We start from the raw sequence: 23943 nt of genomic DNA on the forward strand, positions 1-23943 counted from the left end.
TATTGAATCCATTTTACTTTCCTGGTAGTAGCCTCTCACTACCCCCACCCACTATGCTCAGAAGCAAGCAATAAAGCAACCTTGACCAGGTGGCATTTTTAAAGTTCTGAGGTGGTCTTAATGGACAGCGTGACTTCAGTATGACTTTCCTACCTCTCACTTTGTATTTGACCATTAAAGGCTTTGGAACCTTCCCACAAACCTCTTTTAACACTGCCAGGTTTGTTCAAAAAACTGAATACTGTCTCTGAGGCCAGTGCAGAGTGTGTCTGTCCCCAGCACCTGGCTCTTGCACAAGAAGAAGCTAGTGTCTCTCCCATCTAGGACTCGCCTTCAGGGGGACTGTCCAGCATTACAGGAATTGGCATGGGTCTTCACGTAGTCACGTAAAAAGGAAAAAAAAAAAAAAAAGCTGTAGTTGACACTTAACTACTTAACTATCGGGAGGGGCTCACTGACTCCTGATTGGTTTTACATTTCATCCCTTTTTTCCCCTCCTCTCCTTTTCTGTTTCTGTCTCTGACCCCAGGGGAGGGGAAACGGGAATAGTGAGCGATCAAAAATAAACCTCTTATGTCAAAGCCGGGAAGGAAGTATAAATACGAAGGGCTCGGCAGCCCACTCGGTGTTTCCCGAGGAAGGAGGCGACTGCACGGGAGGACGCGCGCTCGCGGCCCGGGGCGCCAGCTGCTCGAGTTCTGCTAGGTTGGCTGGCGGGCGCAGGAGGAGCGGGCTGCGCGATCCAGAGGGGCCGCCAGGGGACCGCCGCGCCTGCTGCCGCTAGCAGAGTCGGCCTCCCCATCCGATTGATCATTTTTCCTGGACAGAGCGGCCCGGCCGCCTCGGGCCACCAGCACCTGCCCGTGCGCGGCGATCTTCTTCCCTCTCCTGCGCTCCGCAGCACTCTGCCCCCATGCTCCGCGACCCCACCGCCACCCGGTGGCCGCCCCTCCTGCTGCTGCTATTGCAGCTGCCGCCGCCGCCACTCGTCTGCGGCGCCCCGGCGGGGCCGGGAACCGGGGCGCAGGCCTCGGAGCTAGTGGTGCCCACGCGGTTGCCCGGCAGCGCGAGCGAGCTCGCCTTCCACCTGTCCGCCTTCGGCCAGGGCTTCGTGCTGCGCCTGGCGCCTGACGCCAGCTTCCTGGCGCCGGAGTTCAAGATCGAGCGCCTCGGGGGCTCGAGCGCGGCGGCCGGGGGCGAGCCGGGGCTGCGTGGCTGCTTCTTCTCTGGCACAGTGAATGGAGAACAGGAATCGCTGGCAGCGATGAGCCTGTGTCGCGGGCTGAGCGGCTCGTTCTTGCTGGCAGGCGAGGAGTTCACCATCCAGCCACAGGGCGCTGGGGACTCCCTGGACCAGCCTCATCGCCTGCAGCGCTGGGGGCCCGGACAGCGCCGCGAAGACCCCGGGCTCGCTGCCGCCGAGGTTTTCCCCCTCCCTCAAGGACTGGAGTGGGAGGTGGAGATGGGTAATGGGCAGGGACAGGAGAGAAGTGACAACGAAGAGGACAGGAAGCAGGACAAAGAGGGGTTGCTCAAAGAGACAGAAGACTCCCGCAAAGTGCCACCACCCTTCGGATCCAAAACTAGAAGCAAGAGGTTTGTGTCCGAGGCTCGCTTCGTGGAAACACTTCTGGTGGCTGATGCGTCCATGGCTGCCTTTTATGGGACCGACCTGCAGGTAGGACCTTCCGCAGACCTTGACTAACAGTCTATTGCTTCTCGATGGTTTTCAATTCTTCCCTTCCCACGGGGGGGGGGGGGGATATCCCTCGCGCTACCAAGCCCAACCCCAAAGGGGACTTTCTTCTTTCTGAGAAACAGCAGTAACTCCATTAACTTCTGCCTTCCCGGCTTCCTACTTCCCAATCCCTAAATCCCTTCCAATTTACAGTAGGTAGAGGCGCTGGCTCTGGCTCTTCCCAGCATCCTGAGTCTTCCACAGTTCCCAGGCACCTGCTTCTCCCAAAGGGAGCCCTGTCCTTCCTGGTCCTGCTTCCCGTAATTCTCTACTATCTGGGACTCTCTGAGACTTCCTAGGAGAGGAAGCTGGGCTGGGACAAGGTAGCTGTGACTGTCTTTGGGTACAGAACTGAGGTTCCTGTAAGTAAAAGTCGCTAGAGGGAACCGGACCTGGAAAGAGACTGTCCAATTTCTGTATGCCCAGCTGGTTCTGATCAAGGGGCGTGGGGCTACCTTGCCAACCTGGCGCTCAACCCCGGCAAAACTTGGCAGTGTCAACATCCAGCTCAAGAAGGAAGGAGAACAGAATTTCTGCCTGGGGGCTCAGCCCAGAAAACTGAAGTTTCAGTGAGAAAGGCGGGGGGGGGGGGGCTGAAGGGTGAACTTTGTCAGTTACTGTATTCAAAGGAACCAGGGCTGAGGTTGGTCCGCCCGGTGGCCACCCTCAGCCCAGAATCAGCTTCCAACTGACCTAGGCTGAAAAATTGAGTTCAAGACATTATTGCTAGTAGCTGAGCATTCTTTACTACATGCAGTTGGTGCTGACTCAGCAAGAAGTGCTCCCAATCCCTCCCTCAAGATAGGGCAAAGATCTTACCAGAAGCAGAAATGATAAGGGTCCCATTTTCTGGAATAGATGGAACCATAAACGTTAGCTCAGCTAGAGGAAACCGACCTGTCCAGAGATCATAGTTTCTCCAGCGGAGGATCCCAGCACTGCAGCAGCCCAGTCAACCCTTTGGCAGTGAGAATGTCCTTGATCAGGTCTCTATCCTAGCTAGCTAGATTCAGCCTGTGCCTGGATCTGTTTTGGGTGTGAAGGGCATGGGCGTTCCCTTGGTAGAGTGGCCAGGCAAAGAGACAGCACACCTTCTGCTTGTCATCTGGTCTTTCCCACCTCCTGTGATGAAGAGCTGTTTGAGGAGAAAGTTCCGGTGAAAGCCATGTGGGGAGGACAGGAAGAACTGTGGGTGAGTGGTCCACATGATCGCTGTTCTATCTACTGCACAGACCAATTAAGCCTGGGACAGGCTCTCTGCACGGTCTTGTGGTATTGGCTCTGCTCAAAACACTGCAAGACAGCTCCGAGCCATCAGCTCCTTGCGGTTTGGCCGTGCTGCTGCCATATTTGTTTCTGCCTGCCTTAAGAGGAGGTACCAACCACTTCTTCTGACTCTTTTCCCCCCAGTGTGTATTAGAGAAGTAGAGAAGGGTGAAGAGAGGGCTTCCCAATTCACCAAGACCACTACATCTGACTCTAGGCTTCTCCAGGAACAAACCCAAAGCTAAAAATTATATCCACCCCCAAATTAGATGGGTCCCTGGCATCTGCTTGAAATCCACAATGTAGAAAGACCAACAAGAACACGGAGAAATTTCAAGACGAGTCAGTTTTTTCAGAATGCAGAGCCAAAGTGTCCTCCCCAGAAGCTCTCAACTCCACAGTTAAACAGTGAGTTGTTAAACATTTCCTTCAAAGAAGTAGTTGGCATCTCCAAAATCCACAGCTGCCCAGGTTCCAGTATCCCAGAGCTACTGAAGCAGAACATCTGGTTCAGAGCCAGGTTATGCTGACCTCTGCTTGAGGTCCAGGTGTGCTGCTCACACAAGGTGACTTTCTCTGGAAAACCACCAAGGCCTGGTGCTTATTCAAAGCCACCTCCTCCATTCAGAAGCCAGTCCTTAACTTGTAACCTGGAAGGAGGCTCTGGGAATCCATCAGACAGATAGAAGTTGCTTTGGGGTGTCTTTGGGTAACGGGGTGGGGGTTGATGATGACAATAAGAGCCTTTGGCTCTTTAAGGAACTTGGACAAGGGGGCTGGAGAGATGGCTCAGCCGTTAAGAGCACTAACTGCTCTTCCAGAGGTCCTGAGTTCAATTCCCAGCAACCACATGGTGGCTCTCAACCATCTGTAATGGGGTCTGATGTCCTCTTCTGGTGTGTCTGAAGGGAGCAATGGTGTACTCATATGCATAAAATAAATAAATAAATCTTTAGGAAAAAAAAAAAGGAACTTGGACACAAGGTAATCTGCTCTAGTCTAAGCATCTGTGAGACTGTCTTATGATGAGCCCCTAACTCTGAACCCAGATAAGAAAGTGGGAGGCAGGGGCCCCTCTTGTGAAGGGATTAAGTGAACTCACTTCCAGAATGCTGGTAAATGTCATTGTCATTTTGCAATGACACCAGTCTGGATCATAGCCAATTCTTTATGAAGCTTTGAAGGCAATGGTGGTTTCTTTTCAGAATGGAGCTTGGCACTTTGATGGGGTATCTTGAGCCTGCAGATTTTAGGAGCCATACCACAATGTGGACAGTTAGGAGAGGGTGAACAGAACCACAGCTTTTTCTCACGAGAAGATACCGTATTACAGTACAGCAACAGAGAATGCTGGACTTAGGCTCAGGAAACCTGGGGTGTGGGGCAAATCTAGTTTGCTACACTTACCAGTGTGACCTTAGGAAACTCCAAAGTCCCTTTTAAGCTGTATGTTCTTCTTCCTCTGTCTCCCTCACAAGCACTGTTTTGCTGAGGTCATGCATATAAAACCATTCTGTAAGTGGAGTGTGCTCAGTGAGCAGCTGAACCTTCCAGAAACTGGGCTCTTCGTGAAACAGTCTCACAGATGCTCAGACCAAGTCCAAGTGCCTTGTGGTTTCTTAGAGAGTGAGGGGCTTTTATCACCATCAACCCCCACCCTGTTACCCAAAGCAACTTCTATCTGTCTGATGGATTCCCAGAGCCTCCTTCCAGGTTACATGCTAAGGACTGGCTTCTGAATGGAGGAGGTGGCTTTGAATAAGCCAGGTCTTAAAGTACCAGGCCTTGGTGGTTTCACAGAGAGAGTCACCTTGTGTGAGCAGCACACCTGGACCTCAAGCAGAAGTCAGCATAACCTGGCTCTGAACCTGGGTCCTGCTTCAGTAGCTCTGGGCAGCTGTGTTTTCTGTCAGACTTGGGAAAGGGGGCGCTTTCTGAAAAGAGGGACCACCTCAGGAGAGTCCACTAACTTTGTCTACATCTCAGACACTACTGAGTGCCCCCTGGGTGGACTTGGAGCAGAGCAGAGTTCCAGCAGTAAGCAGACCTGAGCATCCCCAGATGCAAGGTCCTGGGAGCTGATTCTAGGGAGAGTCTGTCACAGTCATCTCCTGTCCCTCTACCTTCTGCAGTGAATGTTCCCCGACAGGCCCTAGTTCTATAGTTATCCTGTACCCTGGTTTGCCCAGAGGAGTCTCTGCCTGGTAGGATAAAAACAAATAGTGTCATCTCTTGGTGTCAATAGTGTGCTGGTTTGGGTGACGCACAGGTCTAGGCTTGATCAGCGCTGTATTTATGCCAGTTCTCGTGGGAGAAAGGTATGTTACATTAATTATGTTCAGCCCACTACCAAACAATTGGGTCCTTTCCATCCCTTGCTGCAGTGGAATGACCAAAGATACTATTTCCCAAAGAAGATGTCCAGATATCCAAATGTTGGGTGTATGCAGCTCGTGACAGGGCTGGCTTATTTGCTTGCAAGCTTTGGGTTTGATTTTCCTTGTGGCAACCAAGAGAGATGGTAGAGTAGTGGCCAGGACCATAGCCTTAGGAGGAAAACAGATGTAACTGAGAGTTCCAAGGCAAGTATCCAGCTCTCTGTACCTCAATTTCTTCACCAGGAAACTGGGAACAGTCATACCCACATCCTAAGACTGTCCTGAGAACGTAACAGAACATGAAACACACCTGAGCCAGGGCCTGGTGGATAGTTGATGTTCCGCAAGGCCTAGCTATTCCTAGAGTTGCCTTTGATGATTGAAAACATTTGACAGAGCCGGCATAATGTTGTGGCGACACATCACTGGGATGCTAGCAACTGCCTTTCAGCTTTGCTGACCCACACGGCAGAGACCATCTTTTCAGACTGCCTCGGTTCTGAGTGTTGATGGCTGGCTTTGGGCAGTTCTGAAGAAGGGGAGTTTTTTGCAACCACACCTTTTGCCTTTGGGAGGACAAGGTGTGATAAGGTGTGAGTCTCACGCTTCCCTCTCCCTTTGCGTCTCCCTTTCCTCCTCACAGAGCTATCCTAGCCCTAGAGTCAGATCAGGAAGGAGGACTAAGGACACCACAAGTGGACATACATTGCCACTCTTCTGATGTCCCCAGGCACACCACACAGGGCTTAGTACCCACTGTGTGGAAGCAAATGAGCAAAATACTACAAAGTACAGGTGACATTGTGGCCAGGATGAGAAACCACTGCTAGTGCACTTTGCCAAAGCTCAACTTCCACAGAGTCCCGGCGGCAGGCTGTGACTGCCATCGGGGCACCCAGGGTCCTGAGGAAGGGAGTTTTCACTTTTTTTTTTTAAGATTTATTTATTTATTATGTGTAAGTACACTGTAGCTGTCCTCAGACACTCCAGAAGAGGGCATCAGATTTCGTTACGGATGGTTGTGAGCCACCATGTGGTTCCTGGGATTTGAACTCGAGACCTTCGGAAGAGCAGTCGGCGCTCTTTTTTTTTTTTTTTTNTTACGTATTTTCCTGAATTACATTTCCAATGCTATCCCAAAAGTCCCCCATACCCCCCCCCCNCTTCCCTACCCACCCATTCCCATTCTTTTGGCCCTGGCATTCCCCTGTATTGGGGCATATAAAGTTTGCAAGTCCAATGGGCCTCTCTTTCCAGTGATGGTCGGTGCTCTTAACCACTAAGCCACCATCTCACCAGCCCCTGGAAGTTTTCACTTTTAGCTCACAGAATTTTGGGTGTACTGAGAAGGTCCCCAGAAAAATGCCACCTTTACCTTAGGAAACTTAAGTTGCTTGACTCACCTTGACTGTGACAACCTTGGTCTCCTATCACTCTGACATAGTTCTGGAGGTTTCTGCCAAACACCAGGAACCTCACTCAATAGGGGAAGAATCTCATTCCCGCTCTTGAGCTCACAGTGTGTACTTGTGTGGTAAGCAGGGAGGTATAAATACACACCAGGTGGTGGATCGAGCAAGCCATCTGACCTGTTCCTTGACTGGCACCTGGGCCTGCTCCCTGTATCAGTAAGTCAGGGCCATCCTCAGGACCTACAGAACAGATGGAGAATCAGAAGCACACAGACTCCAAATGACATACTTATCCCAAGCTTAGCAATTCTTATTCCTGGAGAGCTATGAGATGAACCATGATGCAAAGCTCCTGCCACTGTATCTAGATGATGGAGCTGGCCAAGGGAGATAGCGGGGATGCGCTGCTTCTTGGCGAGTGCTCAGAGGAGCTTCTGAAAGGTGCACTGGACCACAGAATCTTTGTGGTCCTCCCCTATGCAGATTATCTTCTGAGATAGTCATCAGTAGGAAAGAACTTAAGCTGTATTCATAATCAGCTGTTGCCTGGAGGCAATGACTCCCTGGCCTTCTCAGCTGACCGCAGCTCAGTATCTGAAGAAAAGGATCTCCTGTGTTCCCTGTGCTGTCCTCTCTCCAAGTAGCCCGTTGCCTTCTCCCTGAGGGACTAGGACATCATCTGTCACTCTAAGTCAGGTCTGACCCGGTGAGCTTGAATATACAGGCCATTCTCAGTCCCCCAAATCCTCAGCTCCTCATTGTAAACCACCTTCTTGAACACCCAGAAGTCAGCATCTTGGTCCCAGACTGTTTTAAAAAAGATCTTACCCTCCCTAGTTTTCATACCACAGAACTGGGACTCAAGAGGAAAAAATCCTGGAAGGACAGTTGCAGATCTCTTCAGAAGAGATCCCCAGGGGTTGGTCCAGTCAGCTCCTAGCCTCACTAGACAGAACAGAAGACTGTCTGTCCTCCCTCAAGAAGCAGGGATGATTTGGCCAAGAACTTGTCTCCCAAGCTACCATTCTTCAGGACTCACCCTTGGTTGCATAATGATGTGGTTGCATATTTCCCCTCAGCCACCCGACTCAGGGAACAAATGCCAAGTTGCAGCCTTGCTGATAAGATGTTTACATCAACCTAAACAAGCTGGCGTGCATGGCATGCTGAGCCACCTGAGCTCAGAAACCTGCCAAGCCGTTTGTAGGAGTAACGAAACATCTGGTCTACCGCCTGCAGGATGAGCAGACAGGTCCCATGCACAAATAATGAAATGCATCTGGAACTCCCACGTATGGCCTTCCTCAATGGAATGTCCCCTCCATAGCCTTCCCTCCCCTTCTACTCCCACCTTTTAGACCACAGGAGGAGAGAGAGAGTGAGAGAGAGAGAGAGAGAAGCTGAGGTCGGTGAAGCTCCAGGAAGCAAAAAAGGCAAAGCATACAAACAACTGTTCAGCTGGCTACACCATGGGCTCGAGGCATGCCAGCTTGTCACCCGCTGTCTCTGCCTCTGAAAAATAATCCACAAGGTCCCCAAAGCAGGACAATAAGCTCTCATCTGGCCTCTCCTCAAAGCTTTGGAATCCAGCAAAAAAGCAGTTGGCAGCTCAAGGATAGGCCAGAGGCCAACTAATGACGTAGGAACATAGGCCTTTCAGTTGGCCTGGGGGAACTGCAAGCAGGTGGGATCCTCTGCATTTGAGTCTCATTAGGCCCTCTGGCTTCTCTCGAGCTCCAAGTAGAAGTGAATAAATGCTGGGAGTGGGGGTGGGAACTGTTCATGAAGAAAGCAGAAGGCTGAAGTCTAGAAAGGAGAGTGAACCTCAGACACACACACCTGGGCTGGCATTTTGGCTCTAAGAGTAGTGTGATCTTCAAGAGCTTGGATGACTCTTTCGTTTATAAGCAGAACAGCAATGCCTGATCTACAGTTGCTATGAGAAGTCAATGAGGTGATGTGTCAACCATGGCCAAGGACTACTGCAGAGTAGCTGTAGCTAAGGGTAATTATGAGAGCAACGTTCTCAGAGTTAACAGTTCTCAGTTATCCTAGTGAACATCAGGAAAATGCTCAGATAGATTCTAAGAGGGAAATTCCACTGACTGTAAGTCCTCAGGCTGTTGCTTCTGGAGTGAAGCCAGGGAAGATGGGGATGTTTGGCAAGGAACCAGTTGGTGTCCTGGGCAGTCAGAATAAGCCATCCAACCCAAGAGAACTTTTTATTTGCCGTTCCAATGCAGCAGCCATGTTCCATGTACAAATGTTGCTGGTGCAATAGAAGAACCATGTGTGTTGAATTTTAACTAATTACTAGGAAGTCGGACACCCATGAGATGTTCAATGTGTAAGTTTTGTGATCAAACAGGACTGGGTTCAGATGACAGTACATTAGCTTTGTGATCTTGGGCCAGCCACTGATGCTTGGTATTTTTCTCTGGGGAAACAACACCAAGTCCTTAAATGTTTTACTAATCTTCATGGGATGCTGAATGTCTATAAAGCTCAGCCCAGAGCCCAACATGTGTGAGATAAGTGTCTCCTAATGAGGTAGTAGGTGTGGGCAGCCAAGGCCATGAAAGTGATTGGCATTCTCGCACTGTTGCCCCTTCTGGTAGAACCACATCCTCACGGTGATGTCAATGGCAGCCCGAATCTATAAGCACCCAAGCATCAGGAACTCCGTCAACCTCGTGGTGGTAAAAGTGCTAATAGTGGAAGAGGAAGGATGGGGCCCGGAGGTGTCAGACAATGGGGGACTCACACTGCGCAACTTCTGCAGCTGGCAACGGCGTTTCAACAAGCCCAGTGATCGCCACCCGGAGCACTATGACACTGCCATCTTGTTCACCAGACAGGTGTGTGGGCTGGTTCTAAAACCCTGGGGAGGTGGAAGATAGGATGGGCAGATCAAAGGGAGGGCTTTGGAACCTGCCCAAACATGGGAGCTGTCTCCCTGCTGGCCCCAGCTGGACTTTGGAGGCCTCTTGCTGGAATGAATAGAAGAGGGTCATGAGGCAAGTGAGGGGCCTCTGCAAGGGGAGAAGAATCTAATAAGGGCACTTTTCCAAATATTTGTGACCAGCTGTCTGCTGAGGTCATACCAAGAGGCAGCAGGCTCAAGCAGCCCTGGGAGAGGTCTGGAAATGGAAATCGGAAAGGGCTCTGTCTTCAGTCTGGTTAGGCAATGGTCACCTAGGGATTCCTGGAGTTTTTACATAGGAGGGTGGCTGTGGTGACTTAAACAGCTTTCCTGAAGGCCAGTGGGCACAGCTGAGTGTGTCTGGCCCAGGCCACCAGTCCCCACAGGAGCCACAGGTGGAAATGAAGTGGTGTTATATCCATTCTGCGACTGAGGTAAAAGAGGCCCCAAGAGGCTGTACAGCAGTAGTGCTGGAAGTTAAGCCCAAGCTGTATTACTTCAGGGCTAGTCTCCGAGCAACTGTGAAGATCCACCTCCTCCCAAAGTAGGCTTTTGACGTCCCAGTCAGGCCAAGTGTCACCCACTGCCCCACCACCACTGCCGTGTGTGTGTGTGTGTGTGTGTGTGTGTGTGTGTGTGTGTGTGTACTCGTGTGTGTGCACACACATGCACATGTGGTGCTAGTGTTAATGTTGGTGTTGTCTTAACAATGATATGTTTCTTGGGCCCATCTCCAGGTTAGAAAAACAAGAACAGGTGAACCAACTGTCACAACCAAGACAGAACAGCTAGGTGGAATGCCTAGGCGCTGAGCTCTACTGGTTATGCCATTAAACATACACACACAGACACACACACACATTAGAAGACTCAGTAACACGTATACCATCAGGCTTATCTCTCAGAAGACTGAGTGGGACACTGGGCACTTACCTCTGGTCTCTGTGCCTATCCCTATAACCCAGCACGTTCTCTCTTCACCAAACAGAACTTCTGCGGGAAGGGAGAGCAGTGTGATACCCTGGGGATGGCAGACGTTGGCACCATCTGTGACCCCGACAAGAGCTGCTCAGTGATCAAGGATGAGGGACTGCAGGCAGCCTATACCCTGGCCCATGAGCTAGGTAAGACTTGTCACATCAGAGCTTGCTTCAGATGTCAGCAGAAGCTTACCTCTGTCAAGTCCACAGCTGCCTGGCTTCTGAAAAGCAGGCGATCTCACATGTAGCCATTGACGAAGTAGTTCTATGTATAGACATACTATACTTGATGTTACCGACTCCATTCCTATTCCGAGCATAAAACCAAAGTGCTAAATTGGTGTCCTGGGACATCAGAAGCATCACCCAGAGAATGCCAAAACAGGGGAGGCGTGTTCAGTTACCATGATGATCTAAGGAAGCTAACTAGTCAGGCTTCATGGAGAGATGGATTATGAAGAGAGAGCCATATTAGACATCCAACAGTAAAAGGGAATGTGAGACACTGAAAATAAGTCCCAAAATAAATGTGCTCAGGGAGCCCCCACGGCCATGCCGAGGAGAGATGGTAACAGGAACCGGTTGCTGAGACCATCAACACTGCTGGCCACTTAGGGAACATATGGGCAGGACAGGGGCCCTGCGAGTATGAACAGCACAGCTCTCTGCTCCCCTCACCCCCAACCAGGGCACGTTCTCAGCATGCCCCATGATGATTCTAAGCCCTGTGTGAGATTGTTTGGGCCCATGGGCAAGTACCACATGATGGCGCCATTCTTCATCCACGTGAACAAGACGCTGCCCTGGTCTCCCTGCAGTGCTGTCTACCTCACAGAGCTCCTGGATGATGGTCACGGTATGTCTCACTCAGCTCCCCGTGGCTGCAGAGCCTCTTCCTTGGCTGTTGGCACCTGCTGTGGCCCGGGGACTCCCTGCAGCTGTGCGTTCTCACAAAGCCCATAGGGCAGGAAAAGACTTCAGAGGCATGTCATTTTAGAAAGGCATGCTAAGCATCCTCCCAGAATGCTCCTCCTTGCCCCTCCCACCTCCCCACCCCCCATCTTCCCATAGCCTGAGCTCTGGACTAACTTAGATTTATTCCTTCCAACGCAAAAGGAATTAGTCTGAGAAGGTTGTCCAGAGGTGGTTGAGTTTAAGCAGAACATAGAGGAATGGAAGACTGTTTGTAGTTTGGAAGAACAGAGAAGAGAATGTTCCAGGCTGGAGTGGTAGACTGAATGGCAGCTCAGAAATGACAAAAAGGATGTGGGCTAGTCATATGAGAGCCAGGATCTAGGACAGGGGTGCCCGGTTAAAGACGTTTAAATCATCAAACAAAGCAGGGAAGCAAAGTATTCTAGATTCTTCTGAAGAGGCAGGGATATAGCCAGTGCAAAAATAGCATGATCGTACAGATGTCAATACTCAGATTTACTTTGCATGTCAGGGTTCTTAAACTTTACGTAGGATGTGGTTTTATAGTGCAAGAGGCTGGCAGTCACAAGACGCATACTGAATGTCACAGGAAATATATCCAACACATGCTGGACAGCAAAGGAAAACTCATCCTACAGAAACATTTGCTACAGTTGCCCAGAATTAAACAAGCTCTGTGTTCCTGGTTGGATGTTGGTGATATTTACATCAGGGATGAAGAAACTGAGATGCCTAGACACCAAAGTGCATCATTCAGAATTGGAGTTTAGTGGAGGAGCTCAGTGCAGGAGGCCAAACTGAGCTGAGAGCAAAGCCTTGCCCTTGTCCTAACTCATCTGTTTCTTCTACTCTCAGGAGATTGTCTCCTGGATGCCCCCACCTCGGTTCTGCCCCTCCCCACAGGCCTCCCGGGCCACAGCACCCTCTATGAGCTGGACCAGCAGTGCAAGCAGATCTTTGGGCCTGATTTCCGACACTGCCCCAACACCTCTGTGGAGGACATCTGTGTCCAGCTCTGGTGCCGTCATCGGGATAGTGATGAGCCCATTTGCCACACAAAGAATGGTAGCCTGCTCTGGGCTGATGGTACACCCTGTGGCCCTGGGCACCTGTGCCTGGATGGTAGCTGTGTGCTCAAGGAGGATGTGGAGAATCCCAAGGTGAGGAAAATGGAGAGGAGATAAAGGGAGGAGGGGGAAGCAAGACGGGGAGACAAAGGCTCTACACATGAGAGTCAGGAACTAAGATGTTTCAGGCCAAGCCAGAAGTGTTACTTACCAGAAAACTCAGTCTTTCAACAGAACAAATGGTAATTGTCCCCACGCGTGGGGAGCTTTGAGGCTTGCTCATGGCCAATGGGATGTTGCCTGGCTCCTCGAAGTTCAGTATCTCTCCTTGGTGCTGTTTTGTAGCTGTTTTGAGGTCTCATGCTGATTGGTAAAGGTGTGAAGACCAGAAGGTGGACACTCAGTAAGTGAGAGCCCAGAGGAACCCACTATAAATAGAGAGAGAGATGAAGTAGCAACATTGCATAAGGGCTGAGTATCCACAGCCTGCCATGTTTGAGCTGAGTTCCTTAGTAGAAATCAGAGAGTAAGTGTAATGGTAAGAATGTCTACTCCAAGAGGAGGAGAGAAGGGATCCGAGTGGCCTGTGTCCAGAAAGAGAAACCTTGGCCCAGTACTGAGGAAACTTGCAGAAACCCCAAGGCAATGCCAGTGAGGGTTTTAAGTGGTTCACTTCTTCTCCCTGCTCTTAATACATCCAAACAGCAAGGCTGATCACATTTCTCCTTCTGCAAGTCATGGGGCTTTCGTGATGAAATACCATCCGATGAGTTTCACAGCCTGGGTCCTGCCCAGTGCTGAATCGCCACGGTGGCCCGAGCACGTTCCAAGGGCTGTCCTCGGTGGCATGCTCTTGGTGCTGATTTGGGAGCCTCCCTGGGCTGTGGAAGCCACACATTCTCACCCAAAGCCTGGGCTGGTGCAGTGTCATGGATTCCAGCTCAGCCACCTCCTGGTCTCCCCATTCCTTCTTCTCATGGTGTTGAAAGAGAAGAAGGTTCCAGCCACCTATCTCAGAGGCAGAACTCTGAGGGTGACAAAAAAACAGTCACAGGATCAGTCTATCCTTAAGGTGAAAAGGGCAGGACTAGAAACTACCCTTTGTCTGCGGTATCATGCCTCTGTCAAATGAATACATCACTGCTGTAGGATATTATATTTGGAGCAGAAGAATGGGAGGATTCTATGACAATTATGGAAGTGGTTTCTTTCTGTGCAGTGGTACATTTTTAAAGCTTGCTTGCTTTCTTTTTCTTTCTTCCCATATTTACTTTTACAGTCTTCAGCTTTTATTTTTATATGAGCAAAATGTTCTTTAATAATAGGAAAAAAGTCATTTAGAACCCTTGCTGGAGCTGACAACGGAAAGGCTTTGTGGGGATTATGCACTGTTGGTTATTTCGAAGAATCATTGTCTTGATTCACTGCTAGGGGCATATGTCCTCCCCGGGTGAGGCAGCTACAGTGACTCCAGACTCCTCCCATTGCGGACACCATGGGCACCAATGGAAACCTACTGTACCAGACCCAAACTTACCCATAAAGGACTCTCTCAAACTCATTCAGCAGCTATTGTGTTGGGCACTTGGGTAGGGTAAGGTACTGTTTATATATTCTGTGCACTCACAACAAACAAAGCTAGCACCACCTCTGTGCTCATAAAGTCACATCCAAGTGAGACACACTATCATTAACCAAGCAATCGAAATAATTTGCAGGACTCCATACATTCAGATGAGGAAGTCAGGCCCAAGCAGCCAGGTGGCATAGAGGACTGAAACCTGTTCCCCTTTGGTCCTGATTTGGTGGCATTATGTGTTACAGGCTGTGGTAGATGGAGAATGGGGTCCCTGGGGACCGTGGGGACAATGTTCGCGCACCTGTGGTGGAGGGATACAATTTTCGAACCGTGAATGTGATAATCCAGCGCCCCAGAATGGAGGAAGATTTTGCCTGGGTGAAAGAGTCAAGTACCAATCATGCAACACAGAGGAATGTCCACCAAATGGTAATTACCTGCCAGTATAGGTACAAGGGATCCCAAGAAGGGGATAGGGAGTCTCCCCACGTACAGAGCTGAGCCCTCATCCAGATTTACGTAGGCTCTGCAAGATGTCAAGCTTGGGAACAGTCCTCAGGCACCCAGGACTGTTCTTACTTTAGGGAGAGGACGGTGATATCAAAGAAGAGATTTCTCTTGTCCTGGTCTTCTGAGCTGTTGAGAGACAAAGCGTGTCACCCCCAAGCAAATCTGAGAGGGACCTTTGAAGAGGGATTGCGAGGAGAGTAATAACCTTCTCGGAGGCATCTGAAACCTTCTCTATGCTGATGGCAGCCTTTTCCAAAGCAAGTGTCAGAGCCAAACCTCCAAGGTCTCTCCAGCCAGCATTCAGCCCAGGCAGGAGGGAGGGATTCTGGATGTGATTGATTCCTGGGTACATTCCTTCTGAAAAGAGCTGCCCGTCTTCCCTTGGAGCCCTAGCAACTGCCTGACAGAGCCTTTCCCAGAAGGAGCACCACCTCTGCCTCCCCTTGCTCATTCCTACCCCCTAGGTCATGCTAGAAAGCACACACATGAATTCAAAGTGGAGAAGGGGGAGCAATAGCCAATTTAGAAAAGGGAATCAGAAATTTTTTTTTTTGGCCTCCACCTCATCCAAGTGCCAGTTTGGGCAGCTCCAGGAAGCGCTGGCAGCATGAAAAGGCAAGGGAAGCTTTAGGAGAAATTCTCCCAGCTGCCAAGATAGATGCCCTGGCCTTGGGCTGAGTATCTAATAGGGAAATCTGTAGGCTCTGAAGTTTTGCTGACAGGGAGGATCAGCAGTAGACACTCTAGAAATTGTTCTTGGGTACTAATGAGAGTTTTCAAGGTAGGCATGAATGATAGGTGACATAACTTCACATGCACTGAGATCAGCCATTTCTATCAAGTATCCGCCAGTGCCTCTGTGTCTGTAACTATAATTGACACAGAAGATATAAATGCACAGGCGTGGTCTCTGTCCTCAAGGACTCTGCAATATGACTAATGATGAGCTCTTTTGCAAAGTAATTGTGGCTTACTATGGAAAGCAGCAACCCTGAGTGTATGGGGAATCAGGGAAGGAAGCTCAGAGAGGGAAGGCCAAGGAAGGTTCAGACGATGATATGCTGGTGAGACAGGAAGTTATGTGCCAGGATGAGGTAGGTATGATGAACCCCATCAATTGCTCAGGAGGAGCCAAACAGAAGTTGCAGCATGTCAAAGCCAGACCAGAAAGGTCCTTAAAGACTGAAATAGCATGTGTGGATTGTCCATGACAACTGTCCCATCGGGTCACCCTGATGCTTTTTCAGGTACAGCCAGGACCCCCCTTTGACAGTATGAGCTCACAAGCTCAGCACTGTACATCTGGGTTTAAAAGTCTCCATGGGCCATTCAGATATATAGCAAGGGCAGAGATGCATGGTGGGAGGAGCAGGCTTCACTCAAGATTGGTACATGGAAAACACATCTGAAGGGAAGATTGGTCTGAAAGCTGTACACATATGTCTTCATGTATGAGCACTGGAGAGGCTCACGGGAAGCTCAGTACTGGGTCCCTAAGGCATGGCGTGAGGCCTGGGCTTGGGATTATGAGAGTTATATGCAATCATCTGAAATGATAAATTTTCCTGAATTTAGCAGAAGACATCATGGTAGATTAGAAATCGCACAGCGAGATGCTTGAATGTCCAGGATGCTGGGGTGCCAGTCTCATTATAATGAATACCAAACCAAACCAATTATCGAAAGAATAAAATAATTCTGGTAGGGAGTAATTATAGTACCTGCAGATGGAGCTCTCCCATAGATAGTCAGAATCAATAAAGTGAGCTGTAGAGGCAAGACCGGGGCTAGAAGTGCCAGTAAGCCTTTGCCACATGTCCGTTGTTACTAGGGAAATCAGCATAAAGTATAAACAACAGAGTCCTGAAAGTACAGCTCGGTATCAGGCACTCAGATGGAAAGGATATTTGTACCAGAAATCCCAATGTGAGGCTGGATGGTTCCTTTTCTTGGACCTTTGAGAAAAGGTCACACACACACACACACACACACACACACACACACACACACTCCCCCCACCCAGGTATGTCTAGAAACAGTGGGCTTGTGCCTGGGTCCTTGGGTTGAGTCCGAAGCCTAGAGAGAAAGAAGGCCTGGATTCGTATCTTTCTCTACCATAGTACTTCAGCAGGTAAGTTACTCCGAGGCGTCCCTTACTCTTCTCAGGAAAAAGCTTCCGGGAGCAGCAGTGTGAGAAATATAACGCCTACAACCACACTGACCTGGATGGGAATTTCCTGCAGTGGGTCCCCAAGTATTCAGGAGTGTCCCCCCGAGACCGATGCAAGCTGTTTTGCAGAGCCCGTGGAAGGAGTGAGTTCAAAGTGTTTGAAGCTAAGGTAAGAATTCCCCCGAACTGTGACAGAGATTCGAGGACAGACATGTGTTGCCTTCTCCATCTGCAGATGGCTTCTGTGTGCTGCCTGCCCCCTCTTACCTTTCCTTTCCCAGGTGATCGATGGCACTCTGTGTGGACCGGATACTCTGTCCATCTGCGTCCGGGGGCAGTGTGTTAAGGCTGGCTGTGACCATGTGGTGAACTCGCCTAAGAAGCTGGACAAATGTGGAGTGTGTGGGGGCAAAGGCACTGCCTGTAGGAAGGTCTCCGGTTCTTTCACCCCCTTCAGGTGAGTCTACTAGAGGTTGCACCTAAGCAGAGGAACATAAAGGGTTTTGAACACCGATGGCCTCGAGCTTAAATAAAAGCTGCTAGTTAATAGTTGTGTAGATGGGTGGGGGTCTTATAAAGACTTCAAGACTCCATTTCTGTACTGAATGTCAATGGTTGCCTCTTCTCACAGTCATTGTCAAGATCTACTGAGGTGGGAGGTGTGGGGCGCTTGGAATAGAATCTGGTTTTGAGGAGAATGGGATGGGGCAGCTGTTATTTCACTAGGGCTGGAGGCCACATGGATGGGAATGTGTCAGCTCTGAGTCACTGAGTAACACTGGTCTCAGCCACAATACATTTCCCTTAGGCATGTTATAGAGAGGACATCTAACCCTAAGGCTGGTGAGCCCTGGCTCTCCATGCCTAGATCTTCATCAGAGAAGAGAACCCAAACCAGCAGCTCAGCAGCCTTGTGAATCTAAGGGCTTGGAGAGAGTCTCACAGCCAAGCCAACCCACGTGCGTTAGAGCTCCTGGGGTGCTCCAAAGTGCTTTCTTTCTACCTGGCAAAACTGTTATTCCCTACCTTGGGATTGAGGGACTGAAACAGGAAAAGATTGACTCTTCTAAGGTCCCACTGAGAGTTAGTGATAGAGAACTTAGATTTCTTCTTCTTCTCCTTCTCCTTCTCCTTCTCCTTCTCCTTCTCCTTCTCCTCCTCCTCCTCCTCCTCCTCCTCCTCCTTCTCCTTCTCTTTCTTCTTCTTCTTCCTTCTTTCTTCCTCTTCTTCATCTTCATCTTCTTCTTCTCCTTCCTCCTCCTCCTCTCCCTCCTCTTCCTCCTTCTCTTCCTTTCCTTCTTCCTGCCATGCTAGAGATTAAACCTAGAGCATCTCTGGATGGCAGGCCAGGTTCTTTATGTACCAGGTGATTGTTCTCAGCTGTCCCTTACGCTTCCTGGAGAGTTCTGGAGAGTAAGGTCAAGGCCAGGTACTTCCATCTCTCTGGTATCAGGTGTAGTCATATGACTTTCTAGCATTCAAGCCTTCTAGCCAGCTCCAGTATCTCAGAGTTTTTGTTCCTTTACTGACTAGTTTTGTACCTAGTGAAGCTTGCTTGCTCCATCCTTCTCAATATCCCTCCTCTATCTCCTTTTCTTCCTTTCTCCTTCACTCCCCCCCCCATCTTCTTCTTTACATATATTATGGTAGTATATATCTCAAAAAATAGAACCAGAAAAAGTGGGAGTGTTTTTCAACTTTAAGCTCAAATAAGTAGGGAAAAAACCATGAGCTATTCAGGTCATGGGTATCTTAGTTATTTCCTCTTAGGTCCTAGACATATGACCTTGGATAATTCCCCTAAACTTAGACTGGACACACAAAAAGAATAGCAGAGAAGCCACCTGATGGCCTTTCTTGATAGTTTATCCCGACTCTCTATAGCCCAAATTCCCATAGGAGGACAAGGAATCAGGTTTCAACATAAATCCCTATGCTAACAATGCATTGACGCCACTTCCCCCACTACTATCTATCACTAAAAACCATGGTGCTCCTGGTATTTGGGCACACTCAAGAAGTGGCTCCAAAGAAGCAAGCTTTATCTTCCATCCTTCCCAAGTCTGTAATAATCAATACTAGATGCAGGTTGACTCAAAGAGACAGTGTCAGTCCTCTCTCCTGGTTGGGCTCTGGCATGAGGAAAGGGCTCTTATTTTTTCCCAAGAGCTTGAGCTTTGGGTCTGAAGGTAGCCGCACCCACTTTGCCACTACAAATTAGCAAATGTATTTCAGTTTTCATTTGAGCCAAGGAGGGGCTGTGTGGCTTGCACTCTTCCCCTAGGCTCTTCTGTGTTGCTGTCAAGATCAATACATCTAACTGCCTCAATCTCCACAGATGAAGCAGAAACCCATAGAAAGCCCAATGCCCCAGACAGCTCTGTCTGCCTTGGCATCTAATCTATTTTGAACTTTGAGGCAATTGCTTCATTATTTGCTAGTTGGTTTTTGTCTGTTCACCCCTGACCACCTGGGGGACCCATTTCAGTTCCCAGGCTGGGAAGCCACCAACCCTAACAGAGTTTTTCTGTCTCGATCATAGTTACGGCTACAATGACATTGTCACCATCCCAGCTGGTGCCACAAACATTGACGTGAAACAGCGGAGTCACCCAGGGGCCAGGAACGATGGCAGCTACCTGGCACTGAAGACAGCCAATGGGCAGTACCTGCTCAATGGCAACCTGGCCATCTCTGCCATAGAGCAAGACATCTTGGTGAAGGGGACCATCCTGAAGTACAGTGGCTCCATGGCTACCCTGGAGCGGCTGCAGAGCTTCCAGGCCCTGCCTGAGCCTCTTACAGTACAGCTCCTGACTGTGTCTGGTGAGGTCTTCCCTCCAAAAGTCAGATATACCTTCTTTGTCCCCAATGACATGGACTTCGGCGTGCAGAATAGCAAGGAAAGAGCAACCACCAACATCATTCAGTCACTGCCCTCTGCGGAGTGGGTTCTGGGAGACTGGTCTGAATGTCCGAGCACGTGCAGAGGTAGCTGGCAGCGGCGGACTGTGGAATGCAGGGACCCCTCAGGTCAGGCCTCTGACACCTGTGATGAGGCTCTGAAACCTGAGGATGCCAAGCCCTGTGGAAGCCAGCCGTGTCCCCTCTGATCCCCTTGGTGGAAATCTCTTAGGCTTATGGATTTGGGCTACTGGTGTAACAGACAAAGGTCCCCTCCAAGGTGATACTACATATCAAGATGGCACGGCCCTTTCAGGCCTTCTATTACTAGTACCCTTTGGGTACTGCCTAATTCATAAGGAAGAGAGAAGAGGGTATAAAGGTAACAGATTGTAAAGTTGACTGTCTGGTGGACTGGACCTTGCTTATGACCAAGAAGTCGGGATAGGTTAAAAGGTAGAAGTGCACTTATTGAACCAAATGGGAGATTTCAGAGCCAGTCTCTTTGCAAAGGACTAGCAAAGCTAAATGAAAAAGAAGAATTTTTTTTTCTATTTGGTTTCCCCAATAATCAATCTACCTCACAGCAGGGAAAAATCAGTATACAAGAGGTATAAGGCCAGGTGTCGGTAGTGAACGCCAAAGCAAGCTCCATAGGTATCTCCAAGCTATCTTCAGAAATGTCCGTGGCTGTTTTCAGTATTAAAATCTGTTGTCTAAAAGGGCAGCAGTGTCCATCACAGGGTTATAGAAAGCCACTTTTCTCAGGCTGCCACCTGCTGGGGTGGACCCATTTCAAGTATTTATGCAAATATGTCTCCGAACTAAAGTGTGATCTTACACCAATGAAATTGTCTAGTCTGGTTCATTACTTCCTTGGAAGAAACCCAGCATCCAAAGACAAGGGTTAAACATAGCTTACCTGGAGTATACACAGGGAAGCTGCTATTTTCTCTGGGTATCTTCAACTATCAGTAAGAAAGTTCTAAAAGGCCTGCTAAATCCAGCTCATGCAAGGAGCTGCTCATCTGTGTGATGTACATCAATGTGGTTCTCAAGCCCCAGTGCCTTGTAAAGGGCTCAGTCCAGCGCGATGGCTGAGCAGGCTGTGGATCTACATGCCCAACAGCCGCCAAGTGCTCTGAAGGCTGAGGTTTTAGAGACTGCATTCCAAGACCCCCACATTTGAGAAAATTCCAATCTGTAGGTTATGTTCTTCAGTGCTCTGGGATCCCTACGTTTTCACTGATGTTCGTTATGTTTTCTGATTTTGAGAGAGGATCTCATGGAGTCCAGACTAACCTCAAACTCTCGATGTAGTCAAGGGCAGTCTTGAACTTCTGACCCTCTATCTCCACCTACCAAGCGCTGACATTGCAGCTATGTACCACCATACCTGTTTGTTTGTTTTGGAGGCAGAGACTTGTTATTCCGGAGAAATAGTATCGCTCTACTCAGCAAGCTGCACTATCAGCCCTCTTATGTGCTGACCTGCTCATTTAAGCCAACAAAAGGTCTTTTAGGATCCCAGAATTTCACCCCCTTTGCCTAGGGACCATCACTCTAGAGACATCCATTCCTGCTCAACACCTGACCCCTACCACATTTCATCCTTCTCTTGAAACTCTTGTACTCCAGCTTCCCAGTGAGTGCTATTAATCTGGAACAGTCCCTACCTATTACCCACTAGAACTCTCCCCGAGAGCCTCTAAAATCCTGTCTTCCTACCTCTTCTCTCTCAAAGTTCAGAAGAGCTCCCTGGCTCAGTCTTCCATATAAGGAATTCAGTCTTTGGTCACAAATGGATGAGATGACATGGATATTTAAAAAAAAAAAAAAAAAAAGAATCCTAGGAGCTGAGGAGATGGTTCTGTGAGTAAAGTGCTTGGTGTACAAGTGTACAGCCAGGAGTCCAAAGCTCCTGTACCCATGGAAAAAGCCAAGTGGGCTGGGCAGCCTGCCTGGAATTCCAAAGCTCAAGAGGCAGTAATGGGGAGCTACAGGCAGACTGACTAGCTAGAGCAATGTCATCGCGTCTCAGGGTTTAGCAAGACGCCTTGCCTCAGTAAAGAAAGTGAAGGGCAATCAAGAAAGATAGCTGACATCAACCTCTGACCTCACATGTATAAACACAACACACACACATACATACACACACCACAAAGATGTATATATACCAAAGAGAAAAGGAGAAAAGACAAGAAAGAAGTGGCAATTTAGCAATAGAAGGGAAATACCTCAATTTACATTTTCCTGGTTTTCATTACCCTTTTTTCCTTGCTTCCAAGTTTCTCTCAAGACACAGGGACAGACACAGTGCTTAAATGGAGCCCTGGCATAACCATGAACTTAGATCCTTGGGACACAAGGTAAAGCCAGTAACACTGCAGCTACTACTGTCCTTCTCAACTGGTCTCTAGACAGTTGACATCTACTTGCCTACTTGGTGACTTTTTCATGTCTGTCTAGTTTTTTAGTGAGTAAGAGGCAGGGCTTACCCAAGTATAAACAAGCATGTACACACAGGCACATTGTCACTGATAGATAAACTGGAGGACTTTCCCCCTTTGGTGTGTTCCACTTTGCTCAAGCATCAATTGCTAAAGTCAGTCGATGTGTGTTTCTGCAAGTCTTCGTGCCCTTCCGATTCTCATTTTCTCCCAAATAACCAAAGACAAGTGTGTCCTCACTGACTGCCCATGTCAGGCCAGCTGTGCCATCCGCCTGCCTGTATCATTACCAGACACAGCTTTTGCCCTGGAGTTCAGCTGGCAGCAGAGCTGCTTATGTGCGAAGCAGATTGGAATCCGGCTTGGCTCTCCCTTGCTGTGTGGGCTCAGCAAGGCTCACAGAATACATACTTGTTTGTGTCTGGAAATTCAACAGCTGCAGCTCAGCACTCAGCAAACAGAGCTGCCGAGGGAGACCACACCATCATAGGCCCTGGCCAACTACAGCTACCCCTTTAGCTCATAGAAGGGAAGACTGTATTTCCTCTGCAGAGCAGTTGCTCCTGGAAAGTGGTACCCGTGCTTTCTCACTGGAGGCTCTAAGGCCCTGACTCGGCAGGTAACTCAGCCGTTAATCTGGATACTCCACAAACCCGGCCAAAATATTCCAAAGGTAGTGCATTAGTGTTAAGGGTTTTTAGTTTATTTGTTTTGTTCTTTTGTTCTCAATTCTTCATCCTTAAGATAAGTAAAACCAAAATCAGTTCTAGTGGCACAACCGTGCAGCCCCAGCACGCAGGAAGCTAAGACTAGAAAATCTTAAACACAGTGCTAGTCTAGGCTACATAATGAGACCCTATCATAAAAATAAAAGATTAAGTGAATTCTTGCCTAGGGGTTCTTCTGCTTCTGTTACTCCCAAGTGCCTGACCAGAGACTGAGAGTTTGAGAGGGGAATTCCCCAAGTGAAGAGGGGCGCATCGCTGCCGGCAACGTACACCCCTAGTTTCAACATCACTCAGATCCTTAGCAGCTCAAGATCATTCAGAACGAGCAGGCAAAAAGCAGAGAACGTGGGAAACAACCCTCCCTCCTGCGACTGCGGAAGCTAAATTGCGGTTCTCTGGGCTTTGGTGGCCTACGGCAGGAGGACATGACTTTACGAGGAAATCTCTGTGCATGAAACATAAAAGAGAAGTCACCCATGGAAGCTGGCGTTTCTGCTGGCTCATTATGGGTAACCATTCAAGGAGCAAGCACTATGTATGTGCTTTGCATGGGAAATCATGGGAGAAGGTCTGGGAGTGTAGCTCTGTGGTTGAATGCACGGCTGGCTTGAGTGAAATCCTGGGTTTTGATTCCCTGGCACAGGAAAAACTGGGGAAGGAGAGAAATGTAGGCTGGAGAAGAGAGAGAGAAATAATATTCTAAATAGTATTATCTAACACACCAAAGGATCTAACAGGAAACTGTGAGTGAGCTGACACTCCCATTCTACCTCAGAAAGATTGGGACCCTTCTCAGGCACCTATCTGTGTTTTCGGTCCACATGTTTCCCTGGTTTGCCCTTTAAATGGGAAAATTCTCTGACATTCCACTAAAGAAGTAGCCATCCTTTCTTTCTCTCTTT

At 49.1% G+C, this 23943-nt stretch overlaps 1 protein-coding gene across 1 annotated transcript; it reads left to right on the top strand.

Annotated features, from left to right (window-relative positions):
* The first annotated feature begins 643 nt into the window (after positions 1 to 643).
* Adamts8 (ADAM metallopeptidase with thrombospondin type 1 motif 8) lies at positions 644 to 21688 on the top strand. The gene is made up of 9 exons (XM_021173272.1): positions 644 to 1678; positions 9413 to 9652; positions 10706 to 10841; positions 11386 to 11553; positions 12489 to 12793; positions 14525 to 14708; positions 16956 to 17128; positions 17241 to 17416; positions 19502 to 21688. Exons 1-9 carry the CDS (start codon positions 914 to 916, stop codon positions 20070 to 20072), a joined length of 2718 nt encoding a protein of 905 aa, XP_021028931.1. The 5' UTR covers positions 644 to 913; the 3' UTR covers positions 20073 to 21688.
* The last annotated feature ends 2255 nt before the right edge of the window (positions 21689 to 23943 follow it).

This window comes from Mus caroli, chromosome 9 (genome assembly GCF_900094665.2).
Source record: "Mus caroli chromosome 9, CAROLI_EIJ_v1.1, whole genome shotgun sequence".
Classification (NCBI taxonomy): domain Eukaryota; kingdom Metazoa; phylum Chordata; class Mammalia; order Rodentia; family Muridae; genus Mus; species Mus caroli.